At 43.8% G+C, this 24487-nt stretch overlaps 1 protein-coding gene across 2 annotated transcripts in view; it reads left to right on the top strand.

The window, feature by feature from the left end:
- Window positions 1–24487, top strand: part of ube2o (ubiquitin-conjugating enzyme E2O) — a 38984-nt gene that overhangs the window by 7926 nt on the left and 6571 nt on the right. For both annotated transcript variants that reach the window (XM_044345850.1, XM_044345849.1), the window contains exons 2-19: window positions 12380–12439; window positions 12666–12776; window positions 13601–13698; window positions 13889–13952; window positions 14332–14475; window positions 14881–14990; window positions 15093–15243; window positions 15369–15426; window positions 16550–16712; window positions 17227–17382; window positions 20325–20479; window positions 20887–20999; window positions 21223–21351; window positions 21824–21913; window positions 22037–22361; window positions 23006–23373; window positions 23463–23643; window positions 24309–24445. In XM_044345850.1, the coding sequence (XP_044201785.1) occupies window positions 12380–12439; window positions 12666–12776; window positions 13601–13698; window positions 13889–13952; window positions 14332–14475; window positions 14881–14990; window positions 15093–15243; window positions 15369–15426; window positions 16550–16712; window positions 17227–17382; window positions 20325–20479; window positions 20887–20999; window positions 21223–21351; window positions 21824–21913; window positions 22037–22361; window positions 23006–23373; window positions 23463–23643; window positions 24309–24445 (2613 nt within the window). The remainder of the gene's footprint in view (window positions 1–12379; window positions 12440–12665; window positions 12777–13600; window positions 13699–13888; window positions 13953–14331; window positions 14476–14880; window positions 14991–15092; window positions 15244–15368; window positions 15427–16549; window positions 16713–17226; window positions 17383–20324; window positions 20480–20886; window positions 21000–21222; window positions 21352–21823; window positions 21914–22036; window positions 22362–23005; window positions 23374–23462; window positions 23644–24308; window positions 24446–24487) is intronic.

The raw sequence follows: 24487 nt of genomic DNA, 5'->3' as shown, positions 1-24487 counted from the left end.
AATGAGTGGCTTACAGTCACAAACAGGCACCGTTTAGATATTTCAAACTGTACAGCCTGCTCCAAATTTGCACCTTTAAATGAGTTTGTGGTAAATTGATACGCATCCTTGAGCAGTGTTTGCTCAGCTCTCTGCAGGTGTTCGAGGTAGGCTGGCAGACGTCGGTGTAATCTGGGACACGAGGCTGTTGCCAAGTACAGAGCCTTAGTTCTGGTTTTGAGAAGACGCCAGACATGCCCGCAAATAAACGTACGAGAGACGCCGGGCATCGGGTTTTTTTGCGTCAGCCGTTGGGCGGCCGTTCGCTTCCTCTAAAAACCACAAAAGCGGCTCCAGCGCTGCGTTGCTATTGTTTCATCATATCAGACGCTTCCAATCTCAAATGCATGCAGTCCTCCTCATGTAGTAAAAGTGAAACATGCTGCTGTATGTTAGAGCAGGAAGTTTTCCAGACTCAGACAGCTGTTATTGACTGAAAGAGATGAACATGCATTTTTTGACAGACACCCAGGTCTGGTTTTTGCTTCCCTGCACCTGTAGTGGTGCTTTCCAGTTGTTGAGCGGTCAAACACAGGCCCTCTGACGGCACATAGTATCTGTTTTTAGAAGTAAATTGACTTTGAATCATGTTATTTAGCTGACCTGCTGTCTAGATTTATTTGTTTAGTTGAGTTTATTTAAAGGATCTTCATTAGCTAGTGCCATGGCAACCAGATTATCTTGCATCTCTGATTGTACATGAAGCCCAGTTCAGACTGAAGATTCACGACGAGACCAGTTGGAACTTGCAACTTCTTGGAATGCATCACCAATACAACTGAACGAGATGGTGTATCATCTCCATAGCAACGACTCTCTGCACTTCCGCTCTAACTGCAGACTTTTCAGGCTTTTTTTTTTTTTTTTTTGTAGCTGGATATAATTTTATTCTTGCCACTGAGGGTCGAGACTCTCTTGTCCTCCGTCCAAACTCTGCCATTTCGATCAGCTGACAGTTTGCTGACTTTGCTACGAGCTGATTGGATGTTGAAGCAGGTGACGTGCCTTACATTCTAAAAGCAGCCGCTGGCAACTTGACAAGCTGAGTCGCAGGCGATGCCAGCTTCAGCCGAGCCGAGACGGGCCATTTCACACCACTGCAGCGTTCGAAAACAATTTCATCTCGTCATGAATCTTTGGTCTGAACCTTTAGGCTTTTAGAGAACTTTCTTCTCACTGCAATTCCTCAGTTCATTTTTCTAACAGCTGTATATGTCTGGACCATGTTTGGTCAGTGTGTGAAATTGTGGCCAGTTTGTCACAGGGATAGTCAGTGGTAGTGTCTATTATGTGAATTCCTTGATATTAAATGTTCATCTTCAATTTCCTTTAGTGGTCCCAGTAATATTTGCTGGTAAAGTAGTACAGTGTAGGAAATTTAAAAAAATATTTGGGGGGCAACTTTTGCCCATCTGTCTAAAAAAATTGGGGCATTTACAAAATTTTGCGGGCACTTTTTAAAAAAAAAATAGTAATTAGTGCATAAAGTTGCTGTTTTCAATGTAAAATGAGCCCAGATTAAAATGCATACAGTAATCACCACCTTGTGTAACCACAACCACCTCAGTAACCACCGTCTCATTGGTAATAATTGTCTACATGTTCTAACTACAATAATAAGCACATGAAAAGCAAATTAATGCAGGCCGATTCCTTTCAACAACTAAGACTTTATTTAGGAAGAACCTTCAGTATAAACCACTAGATAATAATTATGAGATCATGACAATATTTAATATTTAAATCCAGCAAAAGTTCTGGCTGGGGGGATAATATCATATTCAGACCTCCTACAAGTCAAAGCCAGTCTAACTTTGATTTCATCATTGTGGGTGTGATGCGTTGCATGCCACAGTTTTACAACATTACAGACTAGTAGCTACAAGTACTGTCATCTACTAGCATCCTTTATTTCATCTCCAAATGTATCCCTGCTGAGGTTTTGATCATGGATGAAATAACATAATAGACTCGACTGTCCAGCACTGAATCATCGATTAGTAGACTGAACAAATATGTTCTAGATTTGGGACTAAAAAGCTTCACTTCACTTAATGCGTTGAGCTCAGTAACGTTAGTCAACAGCACTGATCACCCCGCCAGTCGCTAAGACCCACATCATTAACGTTATCTAGCCAACTTGCTAAAACTAATGTTAGCTAACGCGCCGGACCAAACACATTTTAAACTGTCTATGTATAATAAATTGATGATGCTTGCTAGTTTGGTGAGCTGAATACGGTTCGGATCGTATCAGAGATTCAAGTCACAGATCGGATCATTTGTTTGATCGGTGTAGCGTGAACAACAGCACTGTCAGTGTGCCGATTCATTTTGAAAGAGCAGCGGCAACTCCAACACTTGACTGGCTGACCAATGATGAAACTTCATCACTCACTCAGTCACCCACTGATGACCGTGGTTCTGGGGCTGGTCTGTGGCCCGTCCAGCCAAAAACATCTGATTCAAGAAAAGTTTTTTACCATCATGGTTAATATTGCAAATTCTTTGCCAATAATATTACTTCCTTTAGTTCAATTTAGTCACTTTGATTCTGTCTTCCAATAAACCTGATTTTACTGCCACCAATTTAGCTTCATCCTCCTGTTTCATACATTTTTTTTTTAGAGGTAAATCGATCCTTTGGGCTGTTTTAAGTTCTAGCTGTGAACTTTTTCATAGGTGCACGTCTATTAACAATTTCCATAAATATATTATGAAAGCAGTTAAGGAAACCTCGGGTCGCTGTACACACCACCGCCAACTCAGAGTCCTGAATAAATGAATCTAAATGTGTCTCAGAAAGCGCCAATATATGAATAGAATTAACAAGAGCCAGATTATTCAAGTCATGTGTCTTGTTCCTCATGCTGCTGATGTTCACATGTGCGTTACCGAGCCTTTGTTCGGGAGCTTTAAAGGGCTCGATGTCATCATTCGGGAAGAAGAAGCTGCCTCGGTCATGAGGTCAGACATGCATAGATCAGGAACTTTTTCTGGCTCGTCATATCTCAGTGCTGCAGAATCACCCCTCTCCCAGGCAGCACGCAGCTCAGGCATCGACTCCTTCCCTTTTCTTCTTGATAAGGTCAGAGAAGTCTTCATTAATGTAAATCCTTGTTCTTTTAACTCTCTTGGCCTGCGATTGTATCATCTTCTCGTCCTTGTAGCGCAGGAGTTTTACAATGATCTGTCTCGGCCTACTTTCATCTAACTTCCCTACTCTATGGGCTCGTTCTATTTCGGTATCCTTCACATTCAGGCCCAATTTCTCTCCTAGTGTTCCTTGTACTTTCATTTCTGACATTTCCCAGTTTTCTTTTTTTTTCCTCAGGGAAACTGTCAATAATGGCGTCACTCCTCTGTGATTGATTTTTCCAAATAGTCAGTCTTTTTCTCAACCCCCATCAAGGGTCTCAACAGATCCTCCTCCAGTTGTTTCAGTACAGTAACACTTTGTCCTGATTCTCCAAACTCACCAAACTGGAGCAAATTCTAGACTAGTCTTGAATTCCCGTATCTCTGCGCTGTCCTCTCTCTTATGAACACCATCTGAGATGATGTCAACACAAGTTTTAAAGTTCTTACTTGTTGCTCCATCACAGATTGAAGAGCAGACATCGTCACAAGCTCTTCCTCTGGATATTTCTGTACTTTGTGTGGCATCAAAAACACACAGATGCAGCAGAGTCAATGACTTCCAACCCAGACAGTAGGCCTCAGATCCAAAAATCTGTTCAAAATCTCTTTGTGAGCTGCATCCACAGCTCTTTATACTATAAAAGACTCATATTACTGTGTTTAACTTGCATAAAATGAGTATTTCATTTTAAAAAAATGTTTCCAAAGTACCTTAAAAGATAAATTGTACAATTTTTTTTTATATGATTTTTGCATCAATGTGACGGAGTAATCTTTCAATCATTTGTTTAAATTAGTTGGATTAAACAGAAAGAGATATTCCCATCTGGTTATTTTATTCATTTATAAAGTCTCATCTGATTTTCCTAACCATTAATTATATGACAATAAAAACTGATAGTGTGATATTTGCATAGACTGTGATGAAGGATTTATTATCCCCCCCCCCCCCCCCCCCCGAGGCGTGTGTGCAGTCTGTTCACTGTAAGTACTTGTTGATTAAATACGGGTTGTATCAAGTTGGAATATTATCTCAGGAGAATAATACTGCAGGGAAGACGAACGCTGCCTCATCAAGTCTTTTCACCAGAATCACAAGAACACACAACTCCTCACTTGTTAAATCAACTTGTTTATTGAAATTTGAGGACGACATTGCACCTTTTTGTCATCTTATTCCTTGTTGTCTTATCCCTCAGTGCACACACACACACACACACACACACACACACACACACACACACGCACACACACACACTCTGTCCTCTCAGGTTGTCGCGTCCTTGTCGTCGCACGACGAGCCGGCGTGTGTGTGTGCGCGAGGATGTCTGGGAAGCGACGAGGCCTCTCAGCAGGTGAAGGAGGAGGTGCGATAGCAGAAAGAGGGGAGATGAAACACAACTTTGACTGTTTCTAACCCCCCCCCCCCCAGGGGCTCAGGGCTTTTAGACTGAGACCAACTCGTCGTCCGTGTGAAACGGCACAAACTGTGAACCTGTCGTGCTCTCTGTGCACTCGTCACCTCATTGTCCCACTTTTCCATCGTTTCCCTTTCCTTCAGTGATAACCAGACCACTTTTCTTTATCATCTTTTATTTCAGTCACCCTCATGTGTCTTTGCTTTCATACAGTTTTCACTTTCTCTTGTTTTAAACCTTTAAAAATATTGAATAATGAAAGATTATGTCTCATTTTGCTGCTAAAACTTACAAATCTCTTTGTTTATCATTAAAGAAACCTCATCAGATGTGGATGCTCACTCTTACAAGTGACTTAATAATTAATTTCTAAGTGATTTCTTGGTCGCTGGTTATTTTTAGCTTGTTGACAGTGAAGTTTGTGTTTGTGCCACAGAAATTCCCACATGTACCACAATGAGGATGACATCAGCACTATGTATTTACAGTAAATCTTCCTCTCCCCGCCACCTCCATCTCTGATTTCCTCCTCAACCTTTCACTCTCTCACCCTGCATCCTCTCTTCTCCCCCTCCCTCCCCTCCCCCCCGATGACTCCACCCTTCCTCCTCTTCCTCCTAACCCATGCTGTCCCTGCACTCCTCCCTCTGTGTCCCAGTAGACCAGCGTTGGAGAATGTTGACGTAATATGGTGCTGACTGGATGCTCGTCCGGCTCCCGCCCTGAGATAATGGATCTCATTTGATCCTCTCTTTCTCTCGCTGTATAGACCGCACATACACACACGCGCACACGCACGCACACACACACACACACACACACACACACGGGGGAATAGACAGACTCTGAAGTGACTTGCCTAGCTGCTGGAGCCTGCATCCATCCCACCGGCCCTCTTTACTCTCCCGTCTCTCCTCTCTCTATCGTCTTCCTCCCTTTTTCGCTCTGCAGTATCGGCCCTGCCCAGTGAGGAGACTGTCTGCTCTCTCTCTCTCTCTCTCTCTCTCTCTCTCTCTCTCTCTACCCCTCTGTCTCTCTCTCTCTCTCTACCCCTCCTTACCTCCCCTCCCATCCTTTTTTCTATCTCACTATCTGCCGTGTTTGCGGTGCTCACGTCTATTTCTGGCTCTTGCTTTTCTTGTTTTTTCCTCACCCTCTCTCTCTCTCTCTCTCTCTCTATCTCTGTCTCTCTGTCTCTCTCTCTCTCTCTCTTTCTGCTGGGATCTGTCTCCGTCTCCCACTTGTTGGGCCGACCGTCGTCTCCTCCGCGCCCCGCTCTCGCCGCTCATCTTCATTTTCTCCCCGTCACACCCTCGTCTGCCTCTCCTCGCCATCTTCTCCGTCTGTCTCCCCCTCTGACTTTTTCCATCTATTTCTTCCATTTCCACGATTGACTCTCCAGTTTCCTCCATATCCGACTCTCTGTCTCTCCACATCTTATATTCTCTGCCTCTCTGACTCGTGCATCTTTTCTCCTTCTCGTTTCATATTCTGCTTGTTTACACTCCTTCCCTCCTCCTTAATGTACAGACCTTTAATTCTCACCTTCCCTCCCTTTTCTCTATCTCTTTTGCTTTCTCAATGGCTCCTTTTTCATTTCATCCGTCCATCAAACTACACAATATCTTTAATAGACACTGTGTGCTGTCCTGTGGTCTCTGTGGGTAAAAGGAATAGTTCTTTACTTGAAGGCCCGACACACCTGTGGTTCTCCCGTACAAGCACTTTCTCATCTTTGCTGACTGTAATACTCGTTATTCTTATATTTTGTTCAGTATCACAGCGCAGCATCGTTCTCACAGACTGCCGACAATTTGCATCTTTTTTGTGATGAAGCTGAATGGCGGGAAATCAGCCGTTTGACACAGGTGTTCCTCATAACATTAACGATGACTCTGCTTCAGCCGTCGTTCATTTCATTATTTAGACCTTTTTCCTACCGCGACAATCGAACCAGTGTGACCGTTACACCTTTTTATCTTTCTGTGTGTGGTGACCTCATGTCACTCCAGCGTAGATCAACTTTAACCAGAGTAGACGTCTAATCGACCAGAATATCTTAAAACACTCGTGTGGATGTGCAGAGAACGCTACGAATGTCTTCACATAAGAAATAAAACTCATATTTTCAATTCCCCAAAACTCTAATGATGCAGCAGCGCCGTGCCCGCTGAAAGCCGAGGTGCAGGTTGTATGAAGCCGCACCTTCATTATCACAGATCGATACTCAGCAGCAGCTCTACAGACGCTACAGCACTGAAGTGTTTATTTGACTTGTGGCTCAGATTGCTTGTTAGTATCAGATGAGGCTGAAAGACGAGGAAGCCTTGTATAGAAAAGCCGTCAGAGTGGAGAAAAGGCGTGGCCCCTGAGCTGCAGTCCTCTGCAGTATCGCTTCCTCCCCCCCCCCCACCCCCACCCCCACCCTCCTCTTCCTCCTCCTTGTACAGCACCTGAATAATGACTTGTGTTAATTAGGCTGGGAAGTCAAAGCAATTACTGTCCTGCATCGATTCCTTTTAATCAGTCAAGCCTCTCCTACTTTACTACATTGGAACGAGAGCGACCGAGGTTGTCTTCTGTCAGCCGGGTTCCACACACGCAGAGACACACACACACACACACACACACATCTATACGAGCATACGGGCCTCTCCTCACATGAGCCATAGCAACAGTCAGCTGCTTTGTTTCTAACCTCGCCGTCTAGTTTTCTGATCATTTTTGCAGCGGGTATGTGAGTCTGCCTGTGAGATGATGCTACACACTCTACACTATCTGAGATTGTGTCATTGAAAAGATGCATAAATCTCTGCAGATATACAGTCGGTGTATGTGTGTGTGTTTGTTTGTTTTTGAGGGAAGTGAACAACAACTTTGATTTCAAGGTGCATTAAGGAGTCGTGTACTTCAGGTTAGTAACAATAACATCCACACAAACAGCGAGGCTGCTTTCACTCCTAACCGGTTCGTCACGGTTCTGACAAACTCTGCGTTGGCCCGTTTGATTCGTTCAGGCTGGTGTGAAAGCTCACAATAGAAGTGAAGTCCAATCACAACGCACCGCAGAGACGTCTTACATGACTATAAATTCAAAAGATCAAAACCCATCCGCTGATGGTGAACCGTCAAGAAAGCAATCTAAAAACACAAGTCATTTGGTAACCATGGTAACACCTCGGCACTTGAGGACTGGGAATTTCCCAGATCAATCCGAAAGAGAGAAAGAGTTAAAACAGCGGCGTGATGCGCTGGTGTCTTTTTCTATGTGTGTATATTTTGGCAGATCTTCAATAAAACTGAATGAAACCACACAAGTTTCTTCCTACAACACCTTTCAACAACAAGGAAGTTCAGAGTGCTTCACGAAAACATTACAGGGCTTTAAAAAAAGAAACAGAACAATAGAACATGAAACAGTGCAAGATATGAATAAACAATCCCAAATGTAATTTAATAAAACTCAGTAACCATCCTGCTGTAATGTGATGGTTTTTGTTCATCCTGTCTGTACCTGATCATCTATTTCTAATGTATGAGCTTCCAGTCTTGATTAATTCTCATACTCAGTTTCTTCTTTTGTGAGCTTTTTATGAAACCAGAGAAGATAAATAAGTTGATAAGGAGTCGTACACCGCTGCATGACCTGCTGTCAGATTTCACCACATAGCATCCGTTTGTGGTGCTGATGATGTCTGTTGACTCCTTTTTTTTAAGTTAATAAAACAGAGCAAAAGTAATTAATGTTTCCTTGGTTCGGACCAAATACACCAAACTACAACCTGAAATAACATTTCACATCATTCAACCGTGTGCAGATGCAGCAGAGCAGTTGCACCAACCTGTAAGTCTCTCCTGAATTATTTGCATGCAGCCTACTTCTTTTATAAAGATTTTCTCTCTCTCGCTCCCTCACCGATCACCTGTTCAGGCAGCCCGGCCGTCCTGTCGTATCAGGGAAACACCTGCCTAACGAGGGGGAGAGAAGAGACCGTTTAGATGGCCGCTCTCCCTCCTTCCTCTCGTCTCCTGGAGAGTAATCACACCCGCTGCAGGGACGCGGCGTGGTGTAGCAGAGTTTAGGAACAAGGTGTGTAATTGACATGATACAGTCGTTGCGAGGTGTCCTGTAGTTGAAAACACATTAAGAGTTGTGTAACTCTGCCAACCAGACGTTAATAATCAGCAAATAGACGAGCAGATTCACATACTGGTCATGATTTCTAACAGGAAGTCTTGTTGTCTTTATTAGAGTGTGACCTGAGGTATTGTTTCTCTGTTTCCTCTCTCTCTCTCTCTCTCTCTCTCTCTCTCTCTCTCTCTCTCTCTCTCTCTGGGGCACATGGTACTGATTTTAAACAGTGTTTTTGAACTGTTGAGGAAATGCGTTACCACGGTAGCGCACTGCAGCACGATGCACTGAAAGAATATTAATGAGGTGGATGGTGTGTATGTGTGTCTTTCCAAAAAAAAAAAACATGTTTTATACTTCTGTCTCCCTCCTCATCTAAACCTTTTTAACTGAGAGAAGCTCAGGAGTGTGCGTGTGCGTGTGCGTGTGCGTGTGCGTGTGCGTGTGTGTGTGTGTGTGTGTGTACTCTCTAACCCCCAGCAGTAGAGACATGAGGCGCAGACAGGCTGCTGTTTAATAGATTACAAGGGAACATGGCGACCCATCGATCGTCTCCACTACACACACACACACACACAAACACACACACACACACACACACAAACACACACACACACACACACTCACACTCTCATGCACACACTCTCCCAGAATTCAGTGGGGTAGGGTTACAGCAGGAGACAAAGCAGAAACACTGCAAAGGACCCTGGAGTGTGTGTGTGTGTGTGTGTGTGTGTGTGTGTGTTTGCACAAGATTCGATAGAACTTTAGTCAAGGGCAAGATTTGATATTTCAGTTGATATCGGAAAATGGAAATTTAATGGATTGTGTGTGGCAGAAAAATGTGTTAGAGAAATGCTGAGTCATTGTAAGGTCAAGATGTCCTTTATAACTTTAATAGCTGTTTGATTGTTTTATTATCTGTCACCCTGCTGATGCGTCTGCATGGATGTATAATCAGAACTGAAACGATTGGTCGGTTAATCGACTGACGGCGACTATTTTGATATTTGTTAATTACTGAAGTCTTTAAGTAAAAATCATGTTCTTTACTTCCTGCTTCTCAAAGGCAGCGTATATCATTTTAAATTGAATATCTGACTGCAGGTTAAACAAACTCTTCAGTATTTTCTGATCATTTTTTGACGATTCAACGAGAAATTAAATAGATTCATGAAAATAATGAGTCAGCGGCATCGTTAGTTCCAACGCTGGATGTAATTCATATCTACCTTCCTCTAATTGAAGACTAATCGTTCCTGTTTTTAGATTTTATCAGCATCATCCTGCAGTTGTATTAATTAATACTCTTCCAGTTTTCCTCAGTTTGGCAAAATTTCAAGGAAAAGCAAACCCCCCCCTCCCCCTCACTTAGCATGCAGCAGGCCTTTGTGTTTTTAATTTCTTCTCTCTCTCCGTCCTCCTAATTACATCCTCCTCCTCTACTTCCATCTGTTTCTGCCTAAACTCCGAGTCTCTGGCTGCTGGTTGGCCGCTGCTTTGCTGTCTGCTCGCCGCCAGACGTGCCAGTAGAGCTTTTTTGTGTCGTAGCGTGCAGAGTAGAAGCCGGGCCTCCCACAGGTAGCTTTTTGTGAGCAATTTCATGTACATGTTCCTTTTTTTTTTTTTAAAACTGTCGTTCACTTCCTGCCAGACCCGATCATCTCATCTCAGATCAGCAGATATGACGGAGACGTTGCCCCGAAATGAGCTCAGATGTTTTCTCACTTCAGTCATCGACTTAAAGCGGAAATCCATAAATTTCTGCTGAACAGTTTCTGTAGATGACGTTTCGGTTTCTGCAGCTGGTGAAGTGTTTGTTTGTTTAAGATGTTGCTGATGCAAGTTTCCTTTACGTCATACAGAAACCAAAGCCTTTAAACGCATCTCTTAAAGTGCAAACACTGTAATAACACCAATCCATCTTTAGTGTCGCTCCACGCTGCAAAAATAACTTCCACTACTTTGAATCTCTCTTCAGTGAAACAACACGATTCTGTCCCTTCATCACGTATGAAACCTTTAAATCTACCGTTGTAACGTTGTTTAAGGACTAAAGAAACCAGAAAACATTCACAGCTGAGAAGCCGGAACCAGAGAGTTTGGACGTTTTTTTTTTTTTCTTAAAATAACACAACTAATTGATTATCAAATAGTCGGTGATGTTTAATAAGTGATCTCTACGCTCCTCAGGACGACGTGAGCCTGTAAATCCGTCGCTATGATCCTGTTTAGCTTGTGGATCAACAGTGTAGATAATGAAGAACTGCAGAGACGCTGTGAGGAATAAAGAGCAGCAGCTGCTTGTCCTGAATAGTAAATGGATTATGTCGGTGTGAATGTTACTGCAGAGGGAAGAGAGAAAGACTGAAACAACATAATAAAATCATAAATATATCTCACCACATTTCATCTAATAGGATAAACGCTGAGGTGTACGTTTCTGCCCTTATCGCTGTTTTCATTTGAATAAGTAAAGCAGACAGATGCAGATAAGCAGGATCACTGTGATTATTTACAGGATAGTTGATGCTTTTGGATGCTAACTCAGAATATTGCTCATGTAGCTCATTAGTCAGCCTTTCTCTAGATATGAAAGGTCATTCTTGACCTTTTAGAAACAGCAGTTTAACTCAAGGTCAAAGTCTTCATCTGCTGGCGGTTGTTAGGATGAAGGATGAACTGCTCGCTGTTGTGATGTTGTAAAACGCTGCCTCACAGTCTTATAAACCACCGTAGCGTGTTTTTGGAGTCTGATAAGCCCTCAAACTCTTGCATCAGTCACTCAAACAGGATTTCCTGGATTGTATATCATCATCTCGTTGGTACCTGAAACAACACTCCTCTACCAACGCAGCCTCATTGCATTGTGGTTGTTTTTTTTTTTTGAGGAACGCAGGGCTGTTTTCGGCCTGAGCGTGCGGCAACAGTCGGAGTGTGACACAGCAAAAAGCGCCTCACAGGAACACGGTTTCCACTGCGACCCCGGGAGAGCAGCTCGTGCCAAGTATAGCTCAGTGTCTCCTGTTCTCTGCTCTCTGTGTCTCTCTGGGCCTCGTAGTTCTTGATCAATGCTGTTGTGGCTTCATCTGTCCATTAACTTGTTTGTCCTGCTACTTCTAAGCCGTATAGTTTATCCCGGATCCTATTTTTATATCGGTGTCAATTAATAATTAACAGTGAAATATGTTCTCTGACTCCTTCAGCGTTTGTGTCGCACTGTTCTCACACTCAACGCCGGCCAGCTCGGTGAAATGTGTCTCTGTTTAGACGACAAAATCATTTAATCTGCTCTCGGGGGGGGAGGGGGGGGGGGGGAGCGTTCCAGCCGCCCCGCTGACTGTGCATGTTCATGTCTTCATGGCTTTGAGCGGGGACAGAGCGAGGGTGTGACAAATCACATTAGTTAATATCGTCACGGTCGAAGTGTGAATGTGATTTTCTTCCCAGTTGGTTAATTTCCAAGTTCTTCTATAAAGGTTCATCACAGGGTTACAGTTCTCCTCTGCAGTAAGGGTTATTATAAGAAAACGATGATTCAACACCGCCGCCGGCAGCTTCTGTCAGCGTAAAATATCTTAAAGATGAGGTCACCCGGCTGTGTTTGCCACCGTTTCCTAAACCTGTTTGCTCTTTTTTCTTTTTCCAGCTGAAACTTGAAGATCGATCCATCGTCATCAGAGACATCGTGCGAAGGAACAATTCAAACGTGAGTAGAGTCCTCGATCTGCTTTTCACTTCACCTCTCTCCTTCTGTGTAGCTTTCTTTCAACCTGTTGTGTTCTTTGTCAGTCGTGTCGCTGTTCAACGCGCCGTTCCATTGGCTGCGTCGGACATGACTGGAATGTTGGTGTTGGTGTGGATCAGCGGGATAATGTAACGCAGCAGTGATGATGATGATGATGATGCTTGAACCTGTGTTTGTTGTATTACAGGACAACCAGTGCGGCATCGTGACCAACATTGACATCGAGTGTGCAGTGAAGCTAGTCGGAACAAATTGTGTACTGTATCCAGTTAACAGCAAAGACCTGCAGCACATCTGGGTAAGAGAGGAGATCCAATAATGAGCTGAACACACAAACGAGCGGCTTTGGAAACTCAACTCATCCCCTGTAGCGGTTCCCTGTCGGCATCACACAAGTGGTTAAAGACGGCAAACTATGACCAATCAGGATCCGATGTGACTCTATGAACGTCTGATCTGACGCACAATCCTGCAAGACAAAAACATTTCTGATCTCAACATTACTGCAAATAAATTCAATCCTCTAGATATCACAACTAATACTATTAATTAATTATGTTTAGCAAACAGTAAACATTCTCCAATGCGATTCAAAATGTCTGAGTCAGCGATGAAGATGATTAAAAATGCAGCTTTTCATCGCATAGCCTGGTGCACAGTATACACAAGGAGAGTGTTTTATTGCATTGTTACAGTATGTTCAGGATAATCTAATGTTTGAGTCATTGTCATTGAAACACACATGTATGTGATTCATTCATGTCACGTTAAAGAATAAGTCTGGAGATACTCTGTGTTTCTTTTTGTCAACAAATCCCATGAAAAAACCAGAACCAACAATGAACTGATCCCACCAACAAGTATTATTTGCATAGAGAAGAAATAACGCCAGTCACGTCCTTTAATAGGATTGATTTGAAAACTAGACAGTAACTTTGAATGAAATGGTCAGTTAACAGACTGCAGTGATGTAGAGAGTGTTGAATGTGTAGCTCTGGCAGCTTTGGTGTATCAGAGTTCTTTACATAACAACACTGAGCTGTGATAAAGTCTCTTTCTGATTAATGTGTCTATAGAAGATAAAGACTTCATGTTATCCTGTCGTCACTGTGTTCTCTCCAGTCTTTCATGTACGGCGACTACATTGCCTATGACTTCTGGCTCGGGAAAGTGTATGACCTGACTAATCACATCATCCTCAAGCTCTCCAACGGAGCCAGGTAGAGATTGTGTGTGTGTGTGTGTGTGTGTGTGTGTGTGTGTGTGTGTGTGTGTGTGTGTGTGTGTGTGTGTGTGTGTGTGTGTGTGTGTGTGTGTGTAATTACACTGCATATATACTGTGACCATGCGGTCCGGGTCTGCATGCTGGCACACATTCATCAACCTGTCGTCTCTCTCACCTCCCTCCAGGTGCTCCATGAGCGTGGAGGACGGTGCCAAGCTTTACGACGTCTGTCCACATGTCAGCGATTCGGTACGTAGCCACGAGCTCTCACCTGTCACCTCGGGTACATTTGCTTTCTTAGTTCTCCGCTGCTGCAAGTTGAGCGGAACAGCTGTCGGTCACATCAACCCTGAAAAGGATAAAAAAGAACAAATCAGGCCGTTTTATATCGGCTGTACGTGGTTCTTTCTACTACTATAACCAGGGATTAGTTGTTTATTTGTATCAGCTCTAGTTCTCTTTTTCCTTTATCACTTTCCTAAATGTGATTTTAGGCTTTACATTCTCATAAAACTCTGTAGCGCCTTACTTAATAACTAGAAAAGAGAAGTTTTATAGTTTCATTCTCGTCAACATCACGTTCTCAGTTCTCGTATTAAACCCTCGTCACTGTGTTGTTTTTTTTCAGGGTCTTTTCTTCGACGAGGCGTACGGTTTCTACCCGGGCCAGGTCCTGATTGGCCCAGCCAAAGTCTTCTCTAATGTACAGTGGCTGTCAGGGGTCAAACCTGTGCTCAGCAGGAAGTGCAAGTTCAGGGTGGTGGTAGAAGAGGTAAAATGACACAAATCACACCCGTCTTCTTCTAATCTTCCCGTCTGTTCTTCACAGCAGAATCAGCAACATTTAGTCATTATATCAGTATCACTGCTACGACGACACAGTATGTATGACTTCAACTGTAGGAGAAGGGTTCTCATTACGAATACCAATGACTGACAAATTGAAAAATTGGATTAGATGGGTGGAAAGATAGTATAATCACAAACTGAAGAAGCCACTCTGCTCTTATTATAGTTAATAAAAGTACTTTATTGTATATTTTTATGGATTAAGTGTGTGGTCGCCACCACGTCTTCATCTTGCAGTTGCTGGTACGTCGAGCTCTGCAGTACAGTTATATTGTGATTTATATATCTTAAATAGTTTAAATCTGCGGTGTCTTTGTGCTTTCCTTAGGTAAAGGTGGTGGAACTGAAGGTGACGTGGATCACCAAGAGCTACTCCCCCAAAGGCTCCGACAGCGTCTATCCACCTCCCTCCACCATCACACAGGAGAATCTCTGCAGGTCAGTCCTACGATCCGTTCACAGCACTCACCTCACCTCACATACGTACGCCTCTTTCTCGTTGCCCGCCGGATAACGTCACTCTCCCGGTTGGGTTTTTAGGGTGAGGCGTCTAGGCTACTATGACCACACCCAGAGGCAGCTCGGAGAGAGGGCTCTTTACGTCTTCCCTGCCAAGGGGGACGCCACGCGCATCACATGCGAAGGACCCGAGGGTGCCCCCGTCCTGCCGGAAGACCCCGTGGCCAGAAAGGTAAATTACACAGATTTGAATTGTGCTCTTGTATAAAAATAACTATTTCTTTCTCTATTACCTGTTACAGTAATGTGTGAACTGCTCATCCTCAAACTCTCTCTTTGTATTTGTGTCTCATGCAGTTGAAAAGAATGTTCAAGAAGGATTTGGGGAAGAAGACGGACAACGCCGACACACAAGGTGCCAAACAACTCACCGCAGAGAAAACACAGTATTCAGAGGAACTGATAGTACACCCACACGCTTCCTCTTTAATGTTATTCTTCGACTCCTGTCGAAGAATTTCACTCACTTATAAATAAAGACGTGTGAATGACGTTAGTTTACTGCAGTAAGGTTATATTTACCGTATAACCTCCGCGGTTCGCGTGTCACACCTTTTTATTCTTCCTCTGTTTCCTGTCTCACTACACTGATTCTCTAATATACCAAAAATAATCTTTAAAAAGAAGATAAGAGATGTTTTTAATTGGAGTTGAATCTGTTAACATAAATAATGGCTGAAGATCACATGAACATAAACAAAAGAGAACTATTAGAGATGTGTGATCATGAAGAATATGAATTATTCATTGCGTTTTTTTTTTTAACTATCCAAAATGAATTTAATGTTAATAATGCAGACTTTCCCTCACCATGCACTACTCATGTAATCTTTAAAAGGCTTCACTGTAATTTATTGTAGTTCAGTTTTTTAATGAACTAATTGAAGTTATTGTTTCCTGCTTTAGTCACATCAAAAATGCTTTTTTTCTTTTATGTTAAAAAAACAAATCTCTGCCTCAAAAGCGTTCATCACATTTGCTCCTCAGTCAAAAACATGATGGTTTCCTTTATCTGCAGGCCATCAGTCAGATTTTTCACAGTGAGACGGGAGAGAGAACATTAATGAACATTAAATCTGAAATGATGAGCATAAAATACATTCTCTCATCTCTATAGTGCTTATTTCCTTTATCATTGTCAGAAAAATGAGCATCATTTTCTGCTTATGTAGCTGCGAACTAAATATCTCCATGCAAAGCAGTGTCAGAATGATTTAACGTTGCTGTGAGACATCAGCCAGTGCTCTCTCAGTACGGAGGGAATAGACTAATTGGAAATTGTGCTGAAGTGCAGCACACTTCAGCAGAGAAATATTTTTGTCTGCATGATCCAGAAAAGCAGACGACGACTGCGTCTCTCTGAGAGCAGAGCAAAACCAAACCTCAAGTACTCTTTCTGTTTTTATTGATTCACCATGGAGACTGATAAAGTTACTCTTTATTCTGACATCTGCGTCTCCTTCTCCTTCTCTCATCAGGCGAGCACAAGTCAGACCAGACAGACTCGTCTCATTCCAACAACAACGGGCCTGTGGTGGCTGTGCAGAACCCCCCCGACCCCCAAAACATCAACGACACCTCTGCTGAACACGGCGAGCAGGACGCTGACGACGAGGCTGCCGAGGACACTGACGATACCAGGTCTGTAGCGTGTTGTATGGTACGGGCAGATTTGTGTGTACGCACGTGTGTTTAGGTACTCGATAACCATTCAGTTTGGAGATGAACACGATTATGATTGAACAATTATCCCCTAGATTAAAATATAGAAACATGTTTTGTCAGTTTGGTGAAGAAAGCCTGATGCTTGGCTTTTAAAAATGACAGTCTGAGCCTGTTTAGACCCAAAAATACCTCTAAAGCTGAATCAGTATCTCTTAAACAAAATGTGAACCTTAAAATGTTCATAAATGTGGTATCTGTGACAGATCTGTCACGCTGCATCTCATTATGTTTTACAGTTGCTTCCTGTGTGTCCTTTTTCTTGAGATGCATTCAGACTACTGTCATGTGTAGTTGAGTAACACCGTCATTATGTCCAGTTCATTTTTACCACACTTAAGTCTTAATTTCCTAAATTGTTTCTGCATACAGTAGCTGTTTGAGCCTCTGTAACACTGTGGATAAATAATCCGTGTCTGTAACCTGGTTGCAGCTCTCTCACGTCATCGGCGAGCTCCACGGCTTCCTCTCAGAGCGGCGGTCTGGGAACCAACCGCAAGAAGAGCATCCCGCTGTCTATCCGCAACCTGAAGAGGAAGCACAAGAAGAAGAGGACCAAGTTCTCCCGCGAGTTCAAGCCTGGCGACCGGTGGGTTAACAGCAGGGGGGGGACACACCGGCACGCAAACACGTCCATCCTGTTCTGTTCGTGTTTTGTGTCTTTTTCATTTCCAGTATCCTCTACCTGTATTTCTGTCTGACTGTAGATATAAAACAGTGACTCATCAGACCACCATGGTGACCTTGTCTCTCAGTAATTGATCCAGTGACTTTTTCCACGTCTGGTTAAGTGTTTTGACATTTTGCAGATCGATGAGGCTGATAGTGTTACATTAACAACCAGGCTGTGCCAGGAGAGCCAGCTGTATGATGCATGAACGTTAACCGGAAGTTGTTCATCTCAATAGAGTCCATGTGACAACAGCTTTAATCCCCTTTTACAGAACACCTCAAGTCTTGTAATATATGAAATCCCCGTAGAGGAAACCCACAGAGTAGAACATCACTTTACAATCCTTACAGGACATTTATAGAATGTCCTGTAAAATTTCCCTCTCTCAACAGTCTCTCTACTCACTATTATAACTCCATATGCTCTGGGGGGGCGTGACATTCGGCCTGAAGTTGTCACATATGGTTGGTTGGTTGCTTCAGTATGTTTGTGATTGTTTGTGTCTCTGGTAAGGTGTCTGAGGTTGTGGGTGGTGTACAGCGTTCATGTTTATGTCCTTCATCTGTGTTTATAATGTAGGACCTGGGTCTCGTCACAGATTGAACGACTGTCCTTTGTATCTTCTCTCAACGGGAGCCACACATTTTACCCGGACTGCGGTGGCGGTAAAGGACAGACGGGCTCTGTGACGCAGGTTGTAGTTGTGTTGTTGGTTACTCCTTCTCCAGCTTCTCAGACTTCGTGAATCCTCTGATGTTTGGCCGACGGAGGAGTGGGGATGTTGGGAGCTGTGGTATGGTGGTGCGTAGCTGTCTCCCCGTGAGCGGCTGACTTTCCAGAGGTGCGGTACACCATGTAATCAAAGCCTTTGTTCTCTCACCTCCTCCTTTCCACCGTCCTTTTACAGTAGTCACAGCACGCTCTCAGCCTCCTCATCGGCTTGTGGATACCTTGGGTTGCTGTGTAACCTGTGTAAACCCAGACATGGCAAAGCCTTGGAAGAGTGCGTTATCAGACATAACTCTCAGAGGCAGCACTGAGTTGTGCTACTTCAGTGTAGCATGAGAAATAAGCGACTACAAGAAGGTAAGACTTTTTCTCCCAGAAGAATAAGTCTGTACCCTCCCGTTCGCCAGGGTCTCTCTGTGTTCTGCCTCGTGCTGTGAACATGTGTGACAGTTCTCCACCAGCTGACTGATGTGTACGGACAGTCCTGGCCACCAGACAGACTGGTGAACCCTCGCCCTACACTTGACAGTACCTCAGTGACCATTGTGGAAGTCATGGAGGATTTCTTGTCAGGCCCCAGATCTGGTGGAAGAGTGTTTCTCAGGCCACTTAGTCTCGCAGTACTTGGTTAGCTTTGCACACACGGGGTCGGCTTTCTGATTCTCTTGAATCACTTTCAGTCTTGCTTCTGTTGCAGGGAGCTTTTGAATGACATCATTGTCTTTTTCTGCTTGTGTGAGTGTGTTTCACAGGGGCTCTTGATAACGTATCTGCTGTTATCAAGAGCTTAGCGGGCGCAAACACAACGTAGAACGTGGACTTCAACAACCTCAGCCGGAACCTCAGTACTCCTGGAGGGAGCTCATCTAGTGCCTGCAGTGGCACTAGTGGTTTGTGAGCTGTCTTTAACATGAACTTTAGTCCTAGGAGACAGAGGACAACAGACGTTCACATGCCCACGACAGGCCTCTGGAGATGAACACGATCGGCTTCCAATATGGTCCATATGACAATAATAACATGAGCTATAATCCCCTTCTACAGGACAGATAGGTCTGATGACGCTGCTTCCTACACATTTAGTCGCCCTTCCTGCTGCTCTGGCAGGACGTAGATGTAAAAATCAGACCAATGACATCATCTTTACCCACTGTTTTAAACAAACAACAATTAGCGGAAATCTGACAACACCGTGTTTGTCCGTCGCTCCAACCTCTATCTTGTTTGTCAAAGGGCTCATCGTGTACAGTGTCGATCTAACAGTGACACTGGAGCCTGACGGCACCCACACACAGAGAGTCTTTCAGACCGCTGATGGTGTCACATCCTCAACCACACACACACATCCTCAGCTTACAAAACACTCACTGCACACATTCTATCTCACTGTTTTTACTACATCAAACACACCATAACAATCTGCAGAATTTCTCTTCTTTTAGTGACAAATAAAATTGAATTAAAATGGATCTCACATTAAATGATGTTTTGTTCTGTGTTTTCATGGCTTATTACCAGTTGAACCAGTTGCCTACAAAGTGTAACATGAATTGTTACATGAATGGTTTCCTATGTGTGTGTATTAGACAACAAATTCATTTCTTTTGTTTATATCCTTTTTTTCTAATATAATCTGAATATTTTAAAGAAGCCTCAGTTCGAGGCTAGGTTAAATGATTTGTGCACTCAGATGACAGAACAACTATAAAAACATTGTTTCCTGTTTAATTTTCCACTGGTGTGATTCTGATTGATGCCCCAGCAACAGTTTGCTTCCTGAGGCAAAGGAACAAACGATTAAAAAATGATCACAGGAAGAATCAGAACAAGAGGAAAGAAAGAATGAAATGCAAGATTGAGTTCCCAACAAGCCAAGAAGTAGGCGGGGTGAATGTAGTGGTTGAGTGAAGATATACAGGTATGAGGGGCAGAAACGTCCTACTGTAGCGTTTCCTATGTGATGAGTGAAACGTAGGTAACCAAGATAGAAATATACCAGACTACTGTAAGAGAGAAAAGCTCTTTGCTGCCCTCTGAGGCAAATTTGTGATTTTGAGCTTTATGAAAAAAACAAACTTGATGTGTGTGTGTGTGTGTGTGTGTGTGTGTGTGTGTGTGTTTTCGTGCAGGGTGGCGGTGGAAGTCGTGTCCACAAAGACCACGGCCGACGTGATGTGGAAGGACGGGCGAGTAGAGAAGGGGATCCGATCGAACGACCTCATCCCCATCCAGCACCTGGACAGCCACGAGTTTTGTCCCGGAGACTTTGTAGTAGACAAACGACGTGAGGAATATCACTTGAATCTGATTTGTTTTGTATTATTTCACTTTGTTCCGTTTCACTTCTTCAGACCGGGGGAAGACGCAGTGTGTGTGTGACAGATTTCTGTCCCTGCGGACTGTGATGAGGTGTTTTTTTATTTAGGCCACTCAGCAACCTAGCGCCAACAGTATCTAGGTCATTTGCTGAAACTAAGCCAAGTTTGCTTTAGTCTGTACAAATGGACTGAAAATACAGGGATTTACTTGAAGGTTGTGATGTTTCAGCCGACTAAAAGTTTCTATTTTTTGCTACAAATCTTTACATTTAGAGGTTTCAGGTGTTTTTGTATTTTGTGTTTTGATCTCTAATCTGTGTTTGTGTGCATGTGTGTGTGCGTGTGTGTGTGTGTGTTTGTGTGCTCGCTTCAGCCCAAGCCCTCCAGGACCCAGGGGTGTACGGGGTGATCCAGTCTGGAGATCACAAAGGCAGAACATGTGTTGTTAAGTGGATCAAACTCAACTCAACCAGTGACGACGTGGAGGTCAGTCAGGAAAACAAGAGAATGATGAAGTGTGTGAAAGAGAGGGAAAAATTCAAAATAAGACAGTAGTATTATGTAGGGAGGAGGGGGGGGGGCTTCACTGCAAGTGGGAAGAGCAGTTTTCGTAACCATAGCAACTTGACTACACTCATAATATTCATACGTGGTTAGCAGATTTCATGTAGCGATATATATAATGAGCCTGGCGATCGTTTTAATCCAGGTTATCGGTATGGAGGAGGACGTCAGTGTTTACGACATCTCGGATCATCCGGACTTCCACTTCCGCACCACAGACATCGTCATCAGAATATGGAACTCGGAGAACGGACAGAACGACTGTGAAAATGAGGTGAGAACAATTTAAAACGTTTTTCTCCTACATTAAGGCCCAGCAAAGAGGATTTTCCTCACCTGTGTTATGTGTCACATATAATATTTTGCTCTGCTAGTGGTGGAGTGTAAGTTAGTTCATGATGTCTGTCCAACACTTTGAGCAACATTTCTTGACCAGATTGGCACGAAATTTAGTACTGAACTACGATATCTGTGGTCCCCAAAGGATGATTCCTGCAGATTTTGGATGACTTGAATTTTCCATTAATACAAAAGTGTAATGGTTAGATTTATGGGGAATATAAGGAAAGGCAGTCACACTAGGAATCATGCAAAGTTTTGTTTAGGATCCTCTCTTCATCCAACAGTATGATACTGTGGTGTAAATGAATAAACATTGCAGCTTTTGTTGTTTTGGTCTCGTTTTTATGAACTAATCTCAAACATCATATGAGGGAGTGAGTTGTTGGTTGTTGTTCTGCCCACAGACGTCGGTAGGTCAGGTATCCAGGGTGGATGTGAGCAGCAAAGTGGAGGTGGTGTGGGCGGACAACTCCATGACTATCGTCCTGCCGCAGGTAAAAGCTTTTTTTTGATGAAACAACCTCATTTTTGACATTAGAAGTGAGAAACTGTTAAGTGATTTGCAAGCATTCGGAGCTGAAAAGCGGCTGATAATCATTTTCTAATCACACGCGCAGCATCTTTACAACGTGGAGTCTGAGATCGAGGAGACCGACTACGACTCGGTGGAGGAGACGAGCAGCGTCCTGTCCACCGAGGAGTGGGAGGATGAGAGCGACAGCTGGGAGACGGACAACGGCGTCACCACTGAGGACGACAGCCACATCAACAACGCAGATGTCACCGACACGGCGACCCCGACCCCCACGCCCACCGGCTCCGCCATGTTCATTATCCCCCCTCAGGAGGGCAGCAAAGCCGGGGTCACCAGCCCCTCTAAAGCGGTCCCCGGAGAGGAGGGGGAAGCGTCTGTGGCTGTGGCGAGCCCTGCTGCTGGAGGAGGTGGGGAGCCGAGCTTTTGCAATATTTATAATATTGTTCATTTCACTTACTGTTGTGTGTTAATAAAACATTACAGAATTCTCCAGCCGTCTGTCTCTTTAGGCTGCAACGTTTTATTTATATAGAACCATTTACATGTGGGATATAGTCGAGTTAGAGCTGGAATATTGTTGTCAGAACAGATTTGTGGTGAAACTCTGGACCATCCAGACAACAATATGATCTCCTGGAGATTCTTCATTTGTTAAGTTATTGTTGTCATGCTTCACTGTGATTGGCTCAGCTGTTTCTGGGTTTATTATATTTATTAATCACCACGATGATCTATATTCACCTTCACGCAGCCCTTTTGTACTTTGCATCGCTGCATATACATGAACCAAAATAGCAGTTGCTCTTGGAGACGCCCACACAGGATCTTTGTGCTCGTGCAATTAAATAGAAAAAAAAGTAGAAATTATGAAGTAATTATTGGAGTAATATGTGTGGCTTTGGATGTACATGTGTGTGTTTTTAAATGAACTGGAGCTTGCTATAGTCTATAATTGTCTTTAGAGGTAGTATTCACTAAGCTTGATATGTGAAGCAACGTTTTCTGTCATTCAGACTGTTTTACATGTAAACTTCCTTGTCTTTTTGCTCAGGAACCACTCCAGGAGGAGCTGTCAACGGAGCGGAGAAGCCCTGTAAAGACGGCGCCTCTCGAGGCTTCAGGGAGTTGAAAGAGGCCCTGAAGATCCTGGAGAGCCTGAAGAACATGACCGTGGAGCAGCTCTGGACCGGCGGCTCTCCGACCTCCCCGACCTCCGCAGAACCAGCTTCCACAACTCACGTAGCAAGTTCGGTGACACCCACAGCCCCTGAGAAACCGACGAAGGAGAAACGCTTCCTGGACGACATCAAGAAGCTCCAGGAGAACCTGAGGAAGACGCTGGATAACGTGGCCATCGTGGAGGAGGAGAAGATGGAGGCTGTGGTGGAAGCGGGAGGGAGTACAGGAGCGGGGACGGAGGTATGTGTTTTAAATAAGACTTTTCTGTGAGTGAACTCAGCGTTACGTCTTGAGACATTGTTACATCGATTGTGTCTGTTACCGTTCAGACCGAGAGAGTCGGAGAGGAAAAGCCTCAGCAAGAGCCGCAGACACCGGTGGGTGGACAAGAATGGCCCAGTGAGTTTCTCAGCGACACACCTGTACTCTGCCAACAGAGCGGTGGCAAACCCGGCGTCACCTTTACCAGTGCCAAGGGAGAAGTGTTCTCTGTGCTGGAATGGGCACCAGGTGAGAAATGAGGATGTGTGTTTAATTCTTTCCTTCTGTATCTATGAAGATTGTCAGTCATCCAGGTGTTTATCCAAAGAGGGTTGAATCAAGGGCAGCTGGACTTTGGTTGTAGACACTTTCACCTCTCATCCAAGTCTTCAATTCTGATTGGTGGGCAGTCCCAGGTATTAAACCTCTGTAGGGTCATTGATACCACTTGGTTCGTTAGCGCTCCTGGCTGTTGTAATGATGTCGTTAAGAGTCGTCGGAGTCACCTGAGGCCAAATGTGAACAGTTGTTTCTTTTCTTACATGTTCTCTTCTCTTCCTTCCTCCATTTGTTTCATCTCTCTTTCTTTCTCCTCCTCTGTTTATCTATTTTTCTTTCTTTGAACCTTCCATGTGTTTTTCCTCCCTCCACTATATTCTCCTTCTTGAAAGTCTTCGGTGATCTACTTGATCTCTACTAGATAGTTTTCTTGAACACTCCGACACCAAACAGAATTCTATATTTCTTCAGTACTGTGACTGACGGCAGCTGCCTCCCGTTTCCATCCTGTAATCAAATTTGTCTGTCACAGACTCGCACATCCTTCAACGCGATGAATCGCCTGCCCGAGCTGTGTCTGTAGATTTCTGTTTCTTTCTGTATCGCAATTCAATCATCGTCTCTTTCTGCTGCAGACACGCACTCTTTTAAGAAAATGGAATTTCAGCCGGCGGAGGCCAAGAAGTTCTTCAGCACAGTGAGGAAGGAGATGGCTCTGCTAGCGACGTCGCTGCCGGACGGCATCATGGTCAAAACCTTTGAAGATCGCATGGTGGGTTTCCAGTCGTTAATATTACATTAATAACGATAATAA

The sequence above is a fragment of the Thunnus albacares genome, chromosome 3 (assembly GCF_914725855.1).
Source record: "Thunnus albacares chromosome 3, fThuAlb1.1, whole genome shotgun sequence".
Lineage (NCBI taxonomy): Eukaryota > Metazoa > Chordata > Actinopteri > Scombriformes > Scombridae > Thunnus > Thunnus albacares.
Note: the sequence above shows the minus strand (reverse complement) of the source record. Positions and strands in the feature narration are given on the sequence as shown.